The 22769-nt window shown below is 43.5% G+C and overlaps 1 protein-coding gene across 6 annotated transcripts in view; it reads left to right on the top strand.

Moving 5' to 3' along the window:
* The window catches only part of LOC135259690 (ETS-related transcription factor Elf-2-like), a 27132-nt gene continuing 4363 nt past the window's right edge, over positions 1-22769 (top strand). The window contains exons 1-8 of one of the 6 annotated variants that reach the window (XM_064344315.1): positions 1-473; positions 8743-8954; positions 11062-11230; positions 17386-17472; positions 20166-20282; positions 20871-21041; positions 22235-22321; positions 22572-22764. In XM_064344315.1, the coding sequence (XP_064200385.1) occupies positions 8880-8954; positions 11062-11230; positions 17386-17472; positions 20166-20282; positions 20871-21041; positions 22235-22321; positions 22572-22764 (899 nt within the window). In that variant the 5' untranslated portion in view covers positions 1-473; positions 8743-8879. Of the gene's footprint in view, positions 474-7169; positions 7391-7479; positions 7663-8742; positions 8955-11061; positions 11231-17385; positions 17473-20165; positions 20283-20870; positions 21042-22234; positions 22322-22571; positions 22765-22769 lie in introns of those variants that run through there. The other 5 variants (XM_064344316.1, XM_064344319.1, XM_064344317.1 and 2 more) reach the window with 5 other exon arrangements.

Raw genomic sequence — 22769 nt, forward strand, 5'->3', positions numbered from 1 at the left:
GTGTATGTCTCACTCTAGCAAACTGCGGGAGAATGACCTGGATCCCCAGCTTAGAAACGACTCTTACCAAAACACAGCCAGACTGAAGCCAAAAAAACACCAAAGTCTTCGTTTTTTTTACTGTGTTGGACTTGCATATTTCAAGAAGGAAATAACTGCGCTTTCTTGTACGAAGCTGTTCTGCAGCTAACGCTAACGTTACTTTGGAAACTAGAGGACAGTTAACGTTACATTAGCTTACTCGAGAGCTAGCTAACGTTCGTACCCCCTACTGTGCAGTTGGCTAACGTTAGCTATCGCTATCAACCAACTAGCTAGCCGTCTAGTTGGTGCAAGCTAACAGCGCTAACTAGCGAAAGGTAAACAACTGCATAGCACAGTTGGGTAGTTACCAGCATTTCGTTAGTGTTATTAGGGAGGACATTCATAACTAGATAGCAAGCTTCCCGCTGAAGAACAAAAAACATTATAAGGTAAGAAATTAAATATTTAATAGCTAGACTACATAAGTTGGGTGTTTTACTCTTCATACTATTAGCTAACTAGCGTTGATGTTATCTGGAGCGTCATGTTTCCGAAACCTCGACTTGCTAGCTCGCAGGCTAGCACTAGCTATCTAACCCTTCATCATACGAATATTTGTCGAAGTTCTCTTCAATTTGCAAACTAGATATTGGGTGGCTCTGTATATTCGCTTCAGCACTAGGTAGTCAACTAACAGCATTAACAAGCAGCCTAAATGTATTTTGTGCTTGGCTAACGTTAGCTAGCTAGCTAGATTTTTGTCATGACATAAGTGCACTAGCTAACATTAGCGAGCTTGGTTTGATGTTGTTAGTGTAATCATTTTGTGGGTATCTTCCTTGCAAGCTACGTAACACTAACTCAATACAACAACTAGTTTGATAGCTACCACGAAAAAAAATAAAGTAAAACGAGACGTGATCGTTTTCGGTGTGCATGTGTGACCCAGTGGGGTGAAAACGACGTGCATATTAATAATAACTAGCTTGTGGCGGTATCTGGCAGCTAATTGTTTTATCTGTGAATCTCCGTGGATACTTGGTAGCTATGCTAGTTTCACTGTTTTACTTTAATAGTTCGGTTAAAGTATTCGTTACTAATTTGCGCTGTTGGAATAATATTAGCTAGTTGGAACATGTTAGATCTCACTCGTTGCTAGCTAACTCGCATGTTCGTATTTCCAAACATAACATTGACAGGCCTATCGTTTTTGACGTCTGTGTGGAGCGGTGGACACGGTTGCAGGTCATAGCAAATAAGTGGAAGTTGTCGTATCTATTCATGGGCTCATTTTGTCATAACTGACATTATGTTGTAAGCTAGCTGGTATATTATTGTTTAATAAAAGTTGATGCATACTATCGGATGAAAATATTATACATTTTATTCGTTACAGTGGTGGTTACGCATGTTGCTAGCTCACTTACATGCCAATTCCAATCCGTAAATTACTTGTCGATATCACTGGCTGCAGTTAATTAGGGAAGTGGATTCAACTAAGCATTGTTACGTGAGCTAGCTAGTTGGCTAATTGTTTAAAATGAATTTGCCTGCATTAAGAAGACAAATAAAAGCATGACTGCATGCCTTCCCTCTGTTAGTTAATTTCCCACATAATACAAACTATTACGTCTGAAGCTTGTTTCAGCATTTCTACCGCTGGTGCAGCAGTGTTTATAACAAATCGTTGGTTTGGTATTTCTACCAGACTGCTTCATTTCACGTCCGTGATACCTACCATTAGGAATGCGTGAACATATACATGTACTAGCTTCACGTCGTCTTGTATTATGCGGAATCATACAGGTTGTTGGCGACGCACCTGGTACCGCCAAATAAAATATTAACTAGACGTGGCTATCAGCAAGCTATTTGGAAGTTATGTTGCCATAAGCTAACAAGTCTTGTGCAGTGGGTTGTGATTCATGGTTGTCTTGTCTTGCCGTTTGTTGATTCGAAGTTGATCCTGATGGATTCTGGTCGGGGGACTTCTTTTTTGTTCATTCTTTTCTCAGAAAGTCTGCTCATAGTGGATCTGGATTAGTCACCGCATTGAATATTTTTCAACGGATAGTGTTATTGAATTTTACTTTTGTGAATATGTTTTTTATTTGATCTGTAACCACTCTATCTGGTTTTTGAGGTTGGTGTACATAGCTAAGCAGACTATGAATGCAAACCAGTTAGCATGCCATCTTCATTTCCATACATTTGGAGTGCTTTGTGGCTAAGATTTGGTTGGTTAAACATTAACACTTTTTTTCTTATGTGGCATTCTTCTTTCAGAAAATGGGCTCATGTCTGCTTTGTACATGATTATATTATGTATCCCATTAAAGAAATGGTAGCAATCAAATGCCTTTGAATCTTGGGTGTCGTTTACACCGCATGCTTTGATGCCCATTTTTGCACTTGGCCTGCACAAGTACAACAGGCACTGTCCTAGTGTCTACCGAGTTAACACCAAATGTTCTCTGAATGTTACTGGAATGTTTTGTCAATGTTATAACATTGCCACTAAATAGCAGCAACATTGTGAGTTATCTGGGTGTACAGTCAGTCTGGTGTGTATCAATTTGCAGGGCTCTACTGTGCTCCCATTTTAGGAGCATTTGCTCCTGAAAATTGATGCGTGCTAAAATAATTTAGGAGCACATCTATTAACTGGTATGCATTAGTGTGCTTCTAAATGTTTCTACTTTAGAGCACATGTGCTCCTTGGGAAAACATGTTAGTGTACAGCCCTGATTGGTAAAAATATTATATGTTTCATGGTCATATGTTGCAGTAAGTAAGGTAGAGCACCTTCCTCAAGGGAGTGTACTACTGGCGACCTTCAAGTTCAGAGTCCAGTACATTAAAAGGCCCCTCTGGCTTTTCTGTGAAAAACGATTATGGGTTTAGCTTCCCGTTTACTGCTTGCGAATAGCAAGCGACCATCAGTGGAAACGCTCAGTTCAGCTGTGCTTTGCTCTCACTGGGGGGAGGGACGCACCTCACGCAGAGACGCGGATCTGCTGCCGGGGCAGGATGTGCACAGATGGTAGGGTTGCTGTGGCGATCAGTGACAAAAGCCAGCCAGAAAAACGACATCCAGTAGTCAGTAGGTTACGGGCACTTAGCGGTGCTGGTCAAGTGGGAAATGATGCTGATACCATCGCAGTCAGAAAAGCTTCTGGGACTTCTCTCTCTTCATCCGCACTTCTCCACTGACCCACCTTCACATCCGGTGAGCTTAAGGCAAGCCACATATCGTTTCCAAAGCAAACTGACACGAATCGAACAACCCCTCATAAAACAGAGGCATGTTGGCCCGGTGCCTGTTTAAGTAAAGTAAACGGCAGGTAGTTCTTTTTCTAATCATTGCAATGAGGCCAGGAGCCTGTGGGATGACACGTAATTAGCCACAGTGTCGCCCAGGGTGGTTGATCAGTCACTTCCATTTCTGCTTACGCCTGCTGTGGTAAAGGTGCAGTGAACGTACTGCTCAGCTCAACGTAGCCTACTGCTCACGGGCTGCCTGGTGAAACGGAAGGTGCAGCTCACTAAAGGCCTGTCTGAAGGTCCATTTGTTGGTCTGCGCCCTGAAGCCGACAGGGCATTGTGTTCGGGGCATTCTGATTCGAGGAATATCAGCGCTTAATTAACGAGGCCCCTGGGGGCACAGAACCAACCAGAGAAGATTATTGGAATGCAGAGCGTGATTTGGGTTGAAATGCAGACGGATCCCTTTCAGACTTGACAAAAGTGCTGGGCGTAACAAGACGTTTAAAAGACTCTTTGCTAGCACTTTTTTTTCTTCTTGCAATCGAAGCGATCACTAAGCCAGATGACATGTACTCGCTTTGTTCGATTAAATTTCCTCTTGATGTTATGTCGTTTCTAAGCATGAGCTCTGTACATTGCTGAACAAGCTGTTTGGAGTTGCATGAAGTGTGGGTGTTTTTTATTTTTAATAGGCTGTTTATTTTTATTTTACTTTAACCTGCAAACACGTGATTTCCCATACAGTCTACCAGCCTGAAACTCTCTGGGCCAACTGAGAACAAGCACTATAACTGAAACAATATCAAGAAACCCAAGGAAGCGAACTACCCCTTTAAAGTCATACTGATGCGACCTCAGAAACTTAATTTCCTGTCCTTCACATCTGTTCAGAGCGCTAAACCCCAAGCAGCGCCTTGCACTTCTGTGTGCCTGCATGTGAATGGAGTGCTGTAGACGTCAGACAGGCCACACCACGAGGCAGCTTACAGCACCGAGCCCTTTAGCAAATCAGCACTGCCAGCAGTTACTGTTGAGAGCTCCTGCAAAGTCTCTTGGGGGTTGTGGATTGACCACAGAAGGGTTTCTGACTGCAACAGGACAGGTGCAAGATAACAACTTTGTATCCACAGTCTACTCCAGCTGTAACTGACGCAGCTTAAAAAATTGTTCTGCTGTACATAGCAGGAATTCATTTTACCTTTATACACGGGAGCAAGAGTGCATTTACCCTCGTGCTCATGGAAATAATGCTACCGCTGACTCATAAAGCTCATTTTCAGCTTTATTCATTTTAAAATAAATTAAGAATTGCACCACTTGCATATAATTCTCTTGCAGAGGTGCAATATGGGAAAACTGTGACAATGGTTTGAAATGAGCTTCATGTCAGGTAACCCTGACATAAATAAATATCATTGAGACACATTACTTTACTTTAAAGTAGCAGTGAATTCATACATAAATAAACAATATAGTGACTGTTAGTTTTCAAACTAATGCATTTCGTGTAGGAAATATGCTTATTTACATAGGAAATGAACTTGCAAATATGTTGGAAATGTCACTCCTTGTTCATGAGTGTGTGTTCTGCTGTCTCGCTCCATGTCATTTTCCTAGCTTCGCTTCAAAATTCCTTGCTGCTCGCAGAAAGAACGATATCCCTCAAAATTCACTGCGTTTGTTTTTCTTCTTTGTTGTAAATGGTAAATGGTAAATGGACTGCATTTATATAGCGCTTTTATCCAAAGCGCTTTACAATTGATGCCTCTCATTCGCCAGAGCAGTTAGGGGTTAGGGGTTAGGTGTCTTGCTCAAGGACACTTCGACACGCCCAGGGCGGGGTATGAACCGGCAACCCTCCGACTGCCAGACAATCGGTCTTACCTCCTGAGCCATAAGGACGACATAGTTTTAAAGGAATTCTATGCAGCATTTCTTTCCTGGTTTTCCTCCTGTGTTTACAATCACAAACGTCACCTACTCCATTTCCAACCCCACCTACACCTCCAAGATGACAACGCTAACACACCAACAAAACAATTACATATTTTACTCTGGATAGCTATGTTGGTAGCATGATAACAACATATTGCAGACTGTTGGAATCATGTCTCTTTCACAAATACAGCAATAGCTATGTTCATTCCAGTCTGGCAGTCACAGTACATGCTTGACTTACATATCCGATAGCAAAAACTCCCACTTCACTGTCATATGCAGCAAAGTTATGGGGTAGCTAGCTTTAGCTTAGTGATGATGGAACAGAGTTTAGCTAACCACTGCTAGCACAACATCAGCGGGTTTCAGTCTGCTGTAACCTGCCTGGAAGCACGGTGAATTCTGCAAACATTAGCATGCTTATGCACAAACACATCATTTCATTGCCACTTTTATTTTGATTTATTTTTGCATTTTTACATTGTTTAGCTTTGTGTATCTATTGCAGCAAAGTTGCACGTTTCTCCCACTGCGTAACTTGATGGGAGGCCGTCTTCCCCTTCAGCAGATAGGGGAAATAGCCTGGAAGAGCTCCAGGCTACGGCCTACCAGCCAACGCCCGGCTACAAAGACACATGACCACACATTCACTAAAGATATGAATTTAGTGAAAAAATCCAATATGTCTCTCTGAATGAGGGTATGGTTCAGTAGTAGGTGAACCGCAGAAGTGCGCACAGACACAGATTTTCAGTGCATCATCGTAATTGCTGAGTATGGCTGTTTTTTTAGAGGTGAAAATCCTGCATAGTATGCCTTTAAAGCGTCATTTAACCCGGGCATGTTTAAACACAAAAAATGTTTTGAATATTTATTTGTGAATAGTGTAATAAAAACAATGAATACAATAGTGACATTTATTTAATAAACAAAAGTCAGGGCTCGCTACACGTGATTTGAAAATGAAAGCAGTTTAATAAGGAAATGGAAAGAGCCATAAAATAACAGTAGTTCTTTTGAGGAATACAATTTCCTTATAGGCTAGTGAACACAAATAGCTTGGTATCAATGCAATGGGGAAGCAGCGTAGGCCAACAGGGGTGTGTTTTCCTGTCTGCTCATTCGCAAAGCTAGCGAGTGAGTGAAATTGGAGCGAGGGAATAGACCAACGCTCCTTTCTTTTGAAACCCCCCCCCCTCCCACGCTCCAGTCAAAATATGTCCGTTCACATGGTCTGATCTTCATATGTAGTCACTCGTACTGTAAATCATTTTCAGTCCCAGCCTATAGTGCTTTCTCTTCCTGAAATGAAGTTCATGAAAGTATTAGCATAATAATAATAATAAATCATTTGGGACTGGTAATGCTTTTCATATGCTTTTGTACTTCATGTACTTCAGCCTATCCAATCAAAGGAAAGTGTTTTGCGGGCAGCAGTCTAGTATAATAGCTAAGGAGTTGATCTTGTAACCTAAAGGTTGCCGATTCGATTACCTGGTAGGACACTGCCATTGTACTTTTGAGCAAGGTACTTAACCTGCATTGCTCCAATATATATCCAGCTGTATAACTGGATACAATGTAAGCCGCTCTGGATAAAAGCGTCTGCTAAATGCCTGGTAATGTAACGTAACATAAAATACCAACCATAACATAAGAAGAGTCTCTTCTGCTGCATATAGCCTAATAAAACTGCTGAAACACTTTTCCCAGCTGCGAAGTTACAAAAGCGGCGAAGCGGAGTAGCCGCTCAGATGCGAGCCAGTAGCCCGCTGCGCGCTAGCGCCCGGTCCAGCGTTCGCGGGAGCACAGCGCGTTCTGCCGTGCGTGCGCGAGAGAGATAGCGACGGGGCGCGGCGGAGTTTTAGCGCCCCGGGTTAAACCCAACCGCTGTTTATCTGCTCAACGCGACTTCCTCTCCGGTCCCTCCCAGAGCGCGCCACTCCGTCGTAAAAAAAGACAGACGGCGAGCGGGTCGCTGCTGGCGCCGAGGACGTCCCAGCCGACTGTCCATGGCTGGAGGGGAGGAGGAGGGGAAGAGAGAAAGAAAGAAAAGTGTGGAAGTGACTGGAGGAAGGAGAGTTGCGAGAGAGAGAGAGAGGGAAAGAGAGATGAGATGACGGAGGTGGGGAGAAAGTGGAAACGGGGAACGAAAGATCGGGTGAGAGATGAGCGGAGGAGGGGTGGGAGTGGGGAGGGAGGTAGCCACGTTCGGGGCTTGCGCATGGCAGGGGGCGGGGTGGAGGAGAGAGAGAGAGAGAGAGAGAGCGAGAGAGAGAGGGACCAGCACTGCAGTGCAGCAGAGAGCTTTCTCACTCTCCCTCGCTCTCGCTCTTCCTCTCTGCCCCTTCGCTCTGGTCTCCCGGCGCATAGAGGCAGTATGAGGGCCCCAGACGGACGCCGTCGAAGGACGCCGGCAGGCGCCAAGTTGCGGTAGGTGGGAGGAGGGCGAGGAGTCCCCCAGCGAGCGGGCTTGGAAGCCGCGTGCAGGAGCCTGGTTTAACGGGAAACGCGCTCGCCACACCGAGGACCCTACAGCTTGCCGCTGGGTTCCAGGCGACCAGCAAGTCACGCGGATTACAGCGGCTAGCCTAGACTTATACTGAGCGCTGTGAAGAGACTGTTGTAGTTCACAGCTAGGTCTGTTGTATCATGCTTGTGTTGTAATGTTGCATCACACAGGTACTTTTTCTCAACCGGTATTTAGTGTCGCTGGCATTCAACGATAAATACCTGTTCAGTCAAGAGCTGATTGACAGCTGCAAGACATGTCACTATTAGAAAACGGTCTGTTACTTCTTTTTTTAACGCTACGTTTTTAGCTTTGCCGTTTTAAACAAGGGTTTAAGGAATTCTGGCAGTTGAGCCGTTCGTTTCCCTCCTGGTCTTTTCTCCTTTCTTGTTTTTCCACCTCGGTTTCGCTGACATCATTAGCTGGGCGCGCTCGTGTTTGGCACGCTCGCAGGGTCGGCCGTGGCCTGCAGTCGCGAAGCGGGTCCAAGGCCGTGCCCGACGCGGCCACCCAAACTTGTTTTTCCAAACGTCGTCGATGTTCTGTTACTAATCTCACGTTTGCTGAACAAGGCTATTGTACTGGAAAATTCCAAAAGCTTGATATCTCTGAACCATACTATCTGCATACAAAGCCCTATAACTGTAAGGTATTCATCTCTATGAAGAATTGCAAACTGGATTGCTGGCAGTGCTTGTTTTACAGTCTTAGGTGGACTGCTCGTAAAACTGTACACAGTGCCAAGAGAACGATTTAAATGCTAAAAAAAAAAACGCCCTCTGTGTATTTACTTGCATCTTGGGACCGTTCAAGAAAACGCAGGGAGTTTGAGTTAGCGTAATCTGATCTTTAGTGGCAAATTAAGATAAACGCGCATGAACGCAAACCTGTCATTTCTTCTAAAAGATGAAAATTGGGGTGAAATAGTACAAAAATCGGGGAAACCCGGCTGTCGTCCACGGCGCTAACCTGAACATCCGCTTCTCCTCGCTCCCCCCCAGCAGTCGTCGCGGCGGGCAGCATTGGAGGCCAGCGAGCGCCGTCGACCGCGTGCACGGAGGCGCTCCGGCTGCGGAGGAGGGTCCGAACCCCTTTCCTTTCCTGAGAGCACGGGCCGGCCTCCGGGGAGCGCGGCGGCATGGCCTCGGTGGTGGTCGTCGACGGCGGGGGATCGGTGGCGGAGTACGCCGGCGCCTCGGAGGACCCGCAGCAGGTAAGGGGCAGACAGCGCGAGTGGCACCGCGCTGCCGCGCTCAGATAGCGTGCACTTCAACCCTTTTAAGATCGCAAGTATGCGATTAGAATGTTCTTACATGAACGTTCTTATGCTGATGTCACAGTCGCTACTGGTAACTGAAACTAATGGAGATCTAGAACACTGGCGTAGAAAGGAACATTCAGAAAAAAAACCTACTGCTCAAAGGGTTAATAGCTGGGGGCACTTTTTTTCTAATTATTTTCAGTGAGCCTGAAACGTTTCCTACGCCGCTCTTGCGCGGCAGGTGCGTTGCGTGTATCCACTCCGAGCGCCTGGCTTTTTAAGCGGAGTTGAAATGTTCCTACTTTGATGTGCTCCGAGGAAAAATGTGCCCGACTTCACTGTCATTCTATTCTCTGCAGTTTAATCACATGAAGACAGAGCGAGGCCTTGATCCTACCATTAGCTTTGGCTGTAAGCAAAGTTGGAAGAGAAGTTGGTCATTGCAGTTTCTGCCCACCCGGAGTTGTATGATTTCACAAAGCGTGACCACGATGGAAAAAATAAATGGTGGTATGCTAATTCCGATAACAGTACCAGCCGCGTGATTGACAAAAGCAGAGTGCGGTTGTCTAGTAACAGCAGATAAGACAGCTCCAGTGCCTTTGTCATGGAAGGTTTCTTAAAATCAAGTCACCCTTTCAAGCCTATGAATCTGTGGCATCCCCATGTGACAATCTGGCTGTGTGATGCAAATGGCTGTGGTCAGAGCCAGAGGGAGGTAGTCTGGGTAAGGGACAACAAGAGCTAATTACACTCTTTTCCCACTGATGTAATTCAGTCCACAGCTTTCAACAACAACCCCTGCAAAATCTCTCATTCGCCTTCTGATTGGCCACAAACAACGACAACAAAAAAGCCGTTAGGGCGGCATTGTAGTATGATGGGTAAGGAAGTCGTCTTGTAACCTGAAGGTCAGGAGTTTTATTCCCGAGTAGGACACTGCCGCTGTACGCTTGAGCAAGGTACTTAACCTGCATTGCTTCAGTATATAATAATAATATAGCTAATAATATCCTTACATTTATATAGCACTTTTCCGAATGCTCAAAGTGCTTTACAGTGAAGGGGAACTCGCCTCACCCACCACCAATGTGTATATATCCAGCTGTATAAATGGATGCAATGTAAATGGCATATAGAATGTTGTCTAAGTCGCTCTGGATAAGAGCATCTGCTAAATGCCTGTAATGCAATGTAATGTAATGTTCCCGTGTTTCTGGGCACACGCTGCTGTTTTCCTGTCCGCCATCGGCACCGCGGTCGCGCTCCTTGTTCTGGAGCCTTCCCCGTTTTCTCAGGAAGCGAGCAAGGCCGCGTGCAGCGGAATGCCGGAGAGCTCGGGAGCGCCCTGGAATTTCGGCCTTTGTCCAATGAAGCGGGGGCTTTTGATTATCTCGGTAGAAGTGGCTTCCTTTGCAGCTGCTTCCTTGATATGAAACAAACCGCGCTCGCATTGAAAACCTGCTTTACAAGAGTTCTTCTAAGGCAGGGGTCCACAACAAGGGCCAGTCCATTTCAAAGATTTTGTGCGGACATTTGATAACATTTATTTAATTAGCCCAAGCACCAGCTACAGCCTCAGACTGCAAGTGTATCCTAGAGATTGTACTGTGCTCAAGTACAGGAATGAAGCAGTGTAGTTTACAGAGCTGTAAGAAATGGTAATCGGTTGGAACAAAAACCAGCACACAGATCCGCCCTCCAGGACCGGAGTTGTGCACCCCTGTTCTAAAGATATGAAAGCCCAGTCACTTCAGATGTGACTTTGTTGAGATTTTTCAGACATTACATTTTTATTTCATTGTTGCATGGGTACCAGTCCGATTATGAAGTCTAAAGTAAATACGGTGACGTTAGCATTCAGACTGCCTTATATATAGAGTTGTGCTTCATATTTTGAGTGTAAGTCCATTTTCACTATAGCAAACCAATTTATTGTGATTAATGCCTCAGTTCCCATGTGGGTGGGGCTTGGGTGGAGCTTTCTGGGTGGGGAGGGTCGCAGTGGGTGTGGCTTACAGTGTGTGACGTGTGACTGGTGGGCGTACTTCCTCTGCAGGATGAGGGGCAGGTGGAGGAGGAGTACCCAGCGGTAATCGTGGAGACCATGCCTACCACAGAGGTAGAGCAGTGCTACGCCGCCCAGGTGCTGGTCTACGATGACGAGACCTACCTGATGCAGGGCGTTGCCGAGGAACAGGAAGTGGAGACTGAGGTCATCGAGACGGGTAGGACTTCAGCTTCCTCTTTGTCCACTGGTATTATTGCTATCAAGTTATGTAGTTGATGCCCATATTATAGCTAACTTATCCTATTAGGCATACTATACATGATAAACAATACAGGTAAATGGAAAGTTAATACAAAATTATGCAGGCTCATGTTTTTCGGTATTGTTGATCAGTCGCCATAAGACTTAATGAATTCTGATGCACCTTGTCTCCTAGGGCTTGGAAGAACTAAAACAATTTGACCATTAACACTGTTAATTTATTTCTTACCAAGTAAAGGATATTAAGTTTCAGAGCCTTTGTGAGCATGCTGCTAAATTCAGAAAACTGTAATTCCCTACTTCCCTGTAGACACCACGACAGCTACTTTTGCTTTTCGTGCTCGACTAGCTTAGTGAAGCCTTAAAAGGGATGAATTTCAAGTCCATCTCAGTAAATCCCCTGTGGTTTTAATTCTGTTTTCCTCTTTCCGCTGCACAAACATAAACTTGTGCCAAAACGCAAGTAAACAAATTAAAACTAAGCTAAACAAATAAACGTAAATAAATAGAAAATGCTAAAGTTGACACTGGCTGAGATTCTGTTAACACTGGACCTTAAAATTGCCTTACAGTTTAAAGCATGATTATGTTTGAAGAGTTACGCAATCACTAAAACTAATTCCTCAAACTGAATTTGTGAATAAAAAGTGTTTTTGAGCGTTTGAAATATTAAGCTTGATGTATTAAGACCACCTGTGTGAGGAAATGCAGCATCCCTTGGCCAAAAGAGCACCCATGTAGGCCAAGGTGGTAATTGAGTCTGGACTAAAACCTCCATTCACCTTTTCTATGGGGTCCCATTGTCATTGCACTCAAATGCAAAGTGGCAGTGTTTGTACTGTTGACATAAATTGTGAGAGCACCAAGAATACCATTTTCCCTCCCGATCATGTGAGCATTTTTCCCAGTTCTGGAAAATGCGGCTATTAATATCCATGATGCAATAGTATTTTCAGCTCAGCGCTCTTGGCAAAAATGCTGACGGCGCCAAGAATACAGTTTTCATCCTGATGGAAGCAAATCATAGAAACAGACTCTTGGCCTCACAGTACTGCAACTACCATGCACAGTAGTATTTCTTTCTCTTGCCAATGAATACACATGCTGTTATAGTAAGCAATTAGTTACAATGCTCTCTCGCTTAACTCAAACATTAAGAACAGTGTTGCTGCTCACATTTATGTGGTTAGCCTGTTGGGAGTGACTCTTCATCTACGGTATGCACAGTATTTGTCACCATTCTGACTTGCCCAGTTTTGCGCTTCCATTTCCGTCTTTAAAATGATAAATCTTTTAAAAAGCTCTGCGCCACAGCGGTCATGTTGAGCATATCATTTCAGGATGCAAATTAGCGCGAACAATTTCATATTATATCGCGCGCAAACTCCTTTGCGCCGTTAAACTAATTTCTCAAGGGGGAGGAAACGCATTCCCTTGCCGTGTTTAGGTTCGTAAAAGTTTATGACCGTCAGTCCTCGCCATAGCATGCGTCCCGTCTGCTAATGGCCTTCATCAAGCCAGCCGTTTAATTGAGATGAGATTCACGTTGTCCCGCGTAACACTTGAAGAGAGCTTGGTTGTGATTTGTGCCACATCGGGGGATTTATCTTCTGAACCCAGTAATAAACCTCCTCCTTACAAGTCTGCCGATTTCCTTTTTTTGAGTTGTAATCGGTGTGCGGTTTGCCTTATTAGCATGAGATTTCACCTGAACATAATTGGATTCATCAGCATTCTACTAATATAGGCTATATGTTGTTCGGATTTCCGGTTTTTTTATTTAATTTTATTGCCATAGTCAGAGGCTGCCTGTCTGATGGATTAGTACTGTCATTATTTGTTGCACTTGAGGAATCTGAGTTGGAGAAATATACTGTGTTTCTGTTTGATGTACCTGAATCAGGAATCACCACTGGGGGTAATCTAGAACAGGGGTTCTCAAACTCGGTCCTCTGGCTGTATGTGCTTTAAGAGAAATCAAACATGAACAAGAAATAACCTGCTTTGTGTTGGTATGTTTCAGGGAAAAAAAAAATAAAGCATTGAAACTCGTGTTTTCGACAACCTTAAGTGATCAAAAGATTGGCCCTAACAAACACCTGTGTATACAGCGGGCTCCCCTGGGCCGAGTTTGGGAACGCCCTATCTGGAGCACTTTGGATAAGCAAGCCTTCTATATCAGACCTGCTTGAGTCACTATACACTATACAAGCTACAGATACAAATAAGGTATGATTTAAGTGTTGACTGAAATTAAATACTGAAGAATAATGAAGAATCTTCAGAACATTAGAAAAACACAGAAGGGGTGTAATCACGCCATACATTGGGACCAGTGACTAAACTATTTTCATTTGAATTTTCAGCCAAAGGGCTTTAGCACGGAAGACCTAGAGAGAACAGGGCACTGGGTTCAGACGTGCTCATATTGGGGGGGAATGATCAGTATTGACACACACTCATTTCACTTTTTGAAAATGGTGGTAAAACAAAGGTAAGTTCTAAATAATTAAATTCAACCCAGTGTTTTTTGGTTCTGGTATTCTAATTTGCATTGTATTACTACTTCAGGGATGAGAAAAATTGAGCTGCACTGGCTTCAATGCATGTGGATATGTCTACATCTTACCAATTGTAAAAACCTGAAAGGCTCCAGTGTATAATAGCAAAATAATTTAAGACGACTTAAGCAAACAACGTACCAGAATTGCAGGATTGTATTGCAATAGCTAGTTGCAAGACTTTGTATAATGTGCCTCTTCTGGTCCCGAAGCTTACTACGCCACAAACTGTTGTAAGACAGCAAACACACTGATTTTATCAAATAAGAAAGGCACGTCTTTGAGGAGAGACAGAAGTATACGGCAGCATCCTGAACGGATGGAGTTCATTTGCAGAGCAGAGCCCTCGAACTTGATCGTACGCATGCAAAGAGTTGTATACTCTTATACTTGGACCTGTGTGAATTGTTGAGCAGTGCAATTTAAATGGAAGGGAAGTCTGGACACTGAATACAGGGATAGCCAGCTCTATTGACGTTATCACAACAAGTGATGAAATATCTTGGGGATTGGCTTCTAGAGGTCCTCTTTGGAAAGTGAGATTTACTTCACTAATAACTGTTAACATTGAAGCTGGAAATGCCAACTTTCCTTGAGCTGTATAGTATTGATGATATTTTAAAATGATCCACATGGAGAGTGTTTGTGGAGACACCATGTGGAAGGCACTATATTGCATAATTGTATTGGAATGTGAATTTTTAAAAGGTTTTAGTTTTTTTGTATTGTTCCAAAAGCCCTTCCATATCGTTTTCTCACATGTGGTGGTCTCTTTATTGAAACTATGCTCCTGTTTTAAAAGGCTGAATATTTTTCCAGAGCATACAGAACGTATGTTTATCTCCTTCCTGTGGCAGAATATACACTCTTTGCAACTTTCTCTCCCGCTAATTGTAATTGTTTTAGTGCCTTTGCTTGAACAGATTCTTCTGTGCTCCCCGGTGTCTGAATAATTACCAGCTTCAAAGAATCACGTTTCGCGTGGCATGCTTAAGAGACACTTCACATTAGCCTGGTGAGATAAAGACTATTAAAAGCCAAGTACCGAGATTAGATTTCAACATCTGTAGCCTGTCAGGGGGCTCGACAGACAGCTGGAATTTTCAAAGGACGGAGGGGGATGGGAGTCAATTGGGTAGAACTCCATTCGACCATTCGCGTCTGTGCATCATTAGAAATTGGTTCTAGAAGACATAAGTTGGAGCCTTCAGTGTGATGTACTGGGCTTTTTGTTTGATTGACATCCTTAACAGTTTGCAACCATCCTGAAAGCCATTTGTACAGTTTATCAGATCCGCTTCATAAGATAGCAGTCTGCTTTTGCAGCATCAGAAATTATATTTCTGGACTAGCTGCAAACTTGTATGTCAGACACAAAGCTGCCATCTTGGAAGTCCAGACTTCCCTGCATGGCCGTGGCAGGCAGTTCTCACAGTACCACTTTGTTGCATGGTGATTGCTCAGATGGATTTGATGAGTGCAGATTGGGTTCTTGTCTGAGTGGCATCCAAGTTAGAGAGGGACATCTAGTGGTTAGCTTTGGATTCTGCTTTTGAAGATGAGAGGTAAATTGGAGACAATGGACAGTAGCAGTTTGGCTTTTAGACCCTTTGAAGTGATTTGCAAGCATGACACCATTTGTATGTCAGTCCATGTAAGCTTCTGCTAATGTGTAATATTTAGACCACCTCACACACTCATTCTCTGTCTCTATGGTGAGACTCACCATATGTGTGTTGTGTGTGTGTGTATGTATATATATATATACACACATAGATATGGGGCAAATGCATATTTTTTCTTGATTTGGCTTTGTACTCCAGAATTTTTGATTTGTGATGCATACAATTCACATGTAGTTAAAGTGCCCTGAAATGGGGGCTATGTATAAAAAGTTCTGTAATTTCTTCAAAGTTAAATCAAAGTGCATAAAAGTACCCCTAATAAAAGCTGAGAATGCACATTTTAACCATATGTGAATTAATTCCACAATTGTGGAGTACAAACCCACATCAAGCAAAATATCTCTTTTCCCAAATGTTGTGGAGCTCACTGCACACACACACACACACACTGAAAACTTGGACAGAATACAAAAACAAATAGGTGTTTAAGAAAAATCAACCCACTTCCCCAGGGTTATCATAAAATGGACATCATTATCACCACTAACCCTGTACTGAGCTACTGTTGTTTGTGTAAATATGAAGTCTAAAAAATATTAACCAAAGGATGTATTAACCATTATTTGTTATATTGATAATTACTATATTTGGAATGCTACAAATCACTTCTTGTGCATAAACCGAAAAGGCTTAGCTCAACCTATAACTTCAATGAATGAACAAGATTATTAAGTGTTTACGAGTAGCATCAATACTAACTGGTAGATAAATTATCATTCTAGTGAAATCACTAGGCTGCAAGATGCAAACAATATAAAACAGCATAGAGCAGTATATTCTGATTAGAATTTCCTCCCAAATTCAAAGTAAACAAAAACAAGACTAAAATAAACAAAAGTAGAGAACATTACATTATGAAAAGTGCACTGCCTCGTCTATTAAACTTGGTTCTAACATCATAGCATGGGCTTGTATTGGTAGCCTCTGGAACTGGCTCGCTTGTCTACTTATGTAATAAATATTGATGCATAAAAAACTTAAAAAGGTTTACTGTTCACCTGTGCTGTGAAAAATTTACAGACTCGGTTTATTACTTGTAGAGATTTGAGGTCAGTGCACCCCTAAACATACAAACTCCAGCACAGAAGCTTGGCTGGACATTTCATGTGAATACCATAAGCCGGAAGTTCTGCAGAGTTAGTGGGTCGCAGATTGCAGGTATTGGTAGAAATGAGTGTGTCACCGAAATACTAATTCGATGTTACTGTGCGGTAACGATACATTTGCGTATCCAAAGTGGAATGGGTTCTCGCGATCATTCCGTTTATTTGACTCATGGATGGGTTGATTTTGACTTGGAAAACATTTCTTTTAGGCATTTATCATATGTAGCTGGGATAGACTACTGGAGCCGTAGGCGTCGCGAGGAATATAAAAAGCCTTGCATGCGAAATCATACTTAATAGAAAACAGCAGCTATAATATTCCGCATAAATGTGTATTCCCTTAACTTAAGCAAAGTAAAACAGTTTTTATATAAATAACGCTGTATGTAAAAACAGTTTTATTTCCACAGATCGTAAGTTTATATACACAATCCATGTGATCGGCATACGCTTAAAGAAGCACGGTAGCAAACTTAGATGTGCGTCCAGGAAACACCGCAGGCTAGAATGTGTCTTATGCAAGATATTTTCAGTGCATTATTGGTTGTATAAATAATTATTTTAAAACTGTTGGAATCGCAACGGACACGTATTGTGAAGTGTACTCCTCTTCTGCATTTGCGCGGACTAGTGGCAAGGATTTCCTTTGCATGTCGCGGAAGGATCACATCTGTGGGGGTGGGTTGAGTGTTTGGCTAAATTTGAAGTGATTTCCTGTGGCAGCGGAGTGATCTAAATTACGCCTCTGTGTGTTTCAAGTCAATGTGAATCTGCAGCTCTGGGAGAACATGGCGACTTCACTGCATGAGGGACCCGCTAACCAGCTAGATCTGCTCATCAGAGCCGGTAATGGCTTGCAGTATGACGTGCTTGTTCTGTTCGTTTTCACTCTTAATGTCTGTGCGCATTTTGCTTCTCACTGTATCCAGATTGTTGAAGTTTTTTTCTAGAGTAATGGAGGGCAAATCAGGAAGTGATCACCTTGGTTAGCTAGCAACCTGCATGGCGTTCCCCGCTTTCCTGTTTCGGGGGTTGTTAAACTAATTTCATTTTAGTTACATACATTTCAATGTCCGGTGCATTTGTGTCTTCGCGGCACTGTCAGGTGGCCAAACGTGCATGTTTCGTCTGCTGTCTGTGGATTTTATGACGGGTGATGCGAGTTGCTGGGGGAAACCAGGAAGTGTGCACGATTGTTGTCTTTCCTACGTCTTTGCCACGCTGTCTGACTCGGAAGGACGGGCACTTTGAATGTTTTTAGCCATTTTTGTAATACAATTTTAGTCAAGTTAGAAATTGCGAAATTTACTTTGAAACCATTCGCACTTCGTTTTCGTAGCCGTAACTGTTTTGAACGTAATATCTAATCAACGATTCTTCATTTTTTGTGTGGTTGAATCGCACGTTCTAGCAAACTTGGCGAGCTAGCGCAAGCAGCTGTAAACACATCGTCTATAACGTTATGACAGTCTTATTTTTAAATAAACGATTTTAGCCGTTTTAAATTATTATGGGCAGTTCAGTTAGCGACTAAAATTGTATTCACACACGGAGCTAATAGTTTAGCACACACTATTTACTTAGTTATGAAGGGTAAATTATGTGTTGGAATAATTGTGATGGATAGCTATCTAACCGTTAACTAGCCAATATTTTTTCCTGGATGTGTACTGAAGCGGTCCCGATTTTGTGGCTCGATTTAAAACTCGTAATGTGGTTTGGGTGGTTTTGAAATATATATTTCCACTCGTTTTTTTTTTTCTTTCAACTAATAAAATGGCTCAACGTATTATAAAATTTGTTACAGAACAAACCATATTTTGATGGCGGAAGCACTGTAAGATGTGTAGGAGGAGTTTATTTGTGAGCGACAGGTTGGTCTGTCAAATTGGCTCATGGGGATGTTAGATCTATTGTGTTAAACCAATGAAGGAACATAAACTCGGCAATGGGGTGGAATAAAATGGCCAATGACACTCAGGGGACAGATTGAGTGGCATGGAGCTTTGAGGGCATTTGCGGAGGGAACTGGAGGGAAAAAGCAGAGAGTGTAAACACGGAAGTCAATAGAGACAGCACTACTTTCTGTATGACTGAAGAAAATAGTACCGATTGGCTAGCATCTTTCCTATAAATGATCTCTAGTTGTCTGACTTAGTTATGCGACTTCTAAGCATACATAAGCTATATGGTTATTTACACGCAAATGACAAAATGAGGTCATTCGTATTTCTGCCGTTTACTTGTGTTGCATCACTTGTTACTTGTATTTCATTCAATATAATTGGGACATATTTTGTTTTCCAGGAGACAGCTTCGGATTTTTAAATTAGCTACTTATTAGAAAAAAAATATGAGAATGCCGAAATGGCACTTTATGATAAAAATGATCTTCAGTCATATTAATTAGTTTTTAATTAATTGTTTATTATTGGGGCTAGTTAAAACATGGTCCTCCTACCTAAAATGCATGCATCATAAATGTGTACCATAGAACTGTAGAAATAATTGCTTAGACTGAAAATTAAATCAGATTTTGAAGTGATATTCCTTTCAGTGCTTTGTTTAAATTACATTCCAAGTCAAAAAGTTGCCCTCTTAATTTGTATTTTGAACCAGAACCCCTGTTTCACTTCAAGGGCACCAGATCTGTCTCAGCTTTTGCAGAGGTGCATTCTGGGACAGCAGAGGCCAGAGTGATTGGGTTCACCTAAAGATAGCCTCTCTCTGGCATCTGCCACAGATAGCCAAACATGGGCAGAGCGGTGGGTAAACAGCACGACAGAGGGTAACAGGTGGCACAAGATAAACCCAGAGAGAGGAAAGGCTGCAAATCAGCTCTGTCAGAGGCCTGTTTTTAAGGAGGCGTGGGCAATACCCAAAATCTCCACTATTTGTAGCATTTTGTTTTGTCCTCATTTGGTGGTCTGCGTTGTTCTTGGGTGAATATTTGTATTGCTGTGATACAGGTATTCCTATAGTTCCCACTGTATGCTGAAGGGCGTGATTCATTTGTGTTAACTGACTTTCAGTCTGGAAGGTCTACTTGTTAAAAAAAAAAAAAAATGCTGTGAAATATTTGCATTTTAAACCAGTTCACTAGATATCACTCCATTTATTTCATTTTCAGTCAGTATGTACGCAGAAATATATATTGCTTTTTTAACGGCACATTGTGGTCACATCGTTTGAAATGTTCTTAAATTCTTGAGTATGATGAAATGAATTATAACGTGCATCATCAGAAGCAATTGGGAGGGACGTAATGTTCTAGTTGGGTTGAGTTGAGTAATCGTGGCACTGCGTCCCTTGTTCACCTTGTCAAGTTCTCTAACTTTTATGAACTCCTGCTCTTAGCGCCAGCTGGCTAAAATAAGCAGGTCTTTACAGTGCACATATTGGAGATGAAAATTGTTATTGCATCATTCATCTGGTAATGCCCAGGGAAACGCCACTATCACAGATCACAGGAAAGGTAGCATGGATGAAATGGCACACCTCCCGGTATAGCCTAACCCCGGCGTTTGTTCCTCTTCCAGTGGAAGCGTCGGTCCACGGCGGCGGCGGCGTCCACTGCTCGGACAAGACCATCGAGGCGGCGGAGGCCCTCCTCCACATGGACTCCCCCACCAGCCTGAGAGGGGACCGCAGCCCCGGTAAGAAACACGGGTTCGAGGCCACAAGCTGCAGAGCTTCAGCATTTCAAAATGGAAACCCTTTGAGCGGGGAATTCGAGCGCGTGCAGATCGGCCTGGCCGGTGCATCTCGCTTAACATTTGCAACACCTGGGGTTGAGTTTGAAATGTTCTTTTTTTTCCCCAAGGTAACTAATTTGAAACTCCAGCTGCAGGGATGATTGTGAACCCACGATTGCTCTTCAGAGAAAGGCACAAATGTGCCGTTTAAGATTAGAGTAAAATTTGAAACGTCTAGTTTGAAATATAGGCTATATTTTGCGTTTCTGCTTTTTTCCCCCCCTGAAACTTGGCAAATAGAAGGTCAGGGTTCAAAATGGGAAAACCCTGTACACACACATTCAGTAGAGTCGGATGCACATGTCCACAGATTTTAAAAAAGCTTTAATTTTCTTTTAGTAGACTTAAGATGTATTTAGAATGTTGATGTTGAAGACCTCCGTTAAAATATGACCGTGCCGACGCATTAAAAACACAGCGCCGAAGAAAAAACTTCGCGCTTCGCTTCGCCCCCGTGCCGCTCGCTAACGTGTGCGTGTGCCCGCGCAGAGGCGGAGCTGGCGGTGCCCCGCTGCGCCACGCCGGAGTTCATCCACGCCGCCATGCGGCCGGACGTGATCACGGAGACGGTGGTGGAGGTGTCCACGGAGGAGAGCGAGCCCATGGAGGTGTGCGCCGTCCTGGAGGCCCCGGAGAGCGAGCCGGCCCGGAGGAAGAAAGGTGAGGCGCCCGGGGAGGAGAATCTCCACGGGGGGGGGGAGGAGAAACCCGGAAACGCTAGCAGGTCGGACACGGCAAGCGTGTTCTAAAACATGCTCTGCGGAGGGCATTTATTCTGTGCATGCACAACTTACAACGTTATATTACATTACAGGCATTTAGCAGACGCTCTTATCCAGAGCGATAAGACACAACTTTTTACACATCATCCATTTATACAGCTGGATATATACTGAAGCAATGCAGGTTAAGTACCTTGCTCAAGGGTACAACGACAGTGTTCTACACAGGAATTGAACCTGTGACCTTTCGGGTTACAAGCCCAGTTCCTTACCCACTATGCTACACTGCTGCCCCCGGAACTTAGTTACCACTTGAAAATTTTTATTGGGGGGGTGGATGAGAAGTACACGCAGGGGGTGGTAGAACATTGGCAACAATGTCATTTTTAAAATATATACTGCAGTAATTGGAGCGCGCAGTATATGAGTAGTCTTGTCCCAAATCACTGATGACACCAGCTCTTCGGTGCACGCACTCCTGAGGGAAAAGAAGGGTGAAATTAAGAAACGGTGGTAAATTTAGATCCTTGCGCAACTGCGTACGCTCCCTTTACCAGGGGCTGAAGCACCCATGGCCGTCTCCAAGGACTGGATGTTCGGCTGTTACCAAGCCGTGCTTTTATTAGCCTAGCGGCCCTGCTGCTACTGCAAGCGTCACACTGTCGCTGCTGCTTTCATCCATTTCCGCTACGTTGACCTAGATTGGCTTTTGAAACAAACAGAATGTGTTTTAGAATGTTGCAAACCGTGAGTTTTGCGAAGTCGTCGGTTGCAGTTCGTCCTGTCGCAAATTATTTGGTCTGTACTGGTCTTTAAACTGCGTGCAATGTAAAGCAGTCTTCAGGGAAAAATGATTTCGAACCTAATGTGTTCGGTCGTGCATCGTTTTACGGTGAACACCATAACCAGACGTGACATCCCAGCTATCAGCAACAACAACAGTCTCTTTATTATGCTATTAAGTCGCATTTTGTAGTCAAAATTTAACCGCATTTGCATTGAGGTAAACTAGAAACTAAATACAAAAATCTTTTTGGGCGGGGGCAAATCTATTTGGGCAGGCTGCCCAAATAAAGTGTACGGGAAGCACGACGTGATTTCGTTGGCATTTATTTAAGTTTTGCTTTGCAGCCGGACGAAAGCCAAAGATGCACCAGTCAGCGGTTTCGAACGGCTCGCCCGATCTGGGTATGAAGAAGAAGCCGAGGGAGGGCAAGGGTAAGCCTTCACGCGTCGCTCGAACTTATAGATCGCCTACATGGTGCTCCCATTTTAGAAGCCTTTGCTCCTGAAAACTGATGTGTGCTCAGTGGGGAAAAATAATTTAAGACCCCGTCTACTAATTGGGACGCATTAGCATGCTACTGAATTTTGTAGCTCGGGAGCACTTGTGCTCCTTGGAAAAAGTCTTGGTGTATAGAGCCGTAGTCCGTGCTAAATGAGAGCTTTTCTGACGCGCCACACACAGGTAACACCACCTACCTGTGGGAGTTTTTGCTGGACCTCCTTCAGGACAAGAACACCTGCCCCAGGTACATCAAGTGGACGCAAAGGGAGAAGGGCATCTTCAAACTGGTGGACTCCAAAGCCGTCTCTAAGCTGTGGGGCAAGCACAAGAACAAGCCGGACATGAACTATGAGACCATGGGGAGGGCCCTACGGTAAG

The sequence above is a fragment of the Anguilla rostrata genome, chromosome 7 (genome assembly GCF_018555375.3).
Source record: "Anguilla rostrata isolate EN2019 chromosome 7, ASM1855537v3, whole genome shotgun sequence".
Lineage (NCBI taxonomy): Eukaryota > Metazoa > Chordata > Actinopteri > Anguilliformes > Anguillidae > Anguilla > Anguilla rostrata.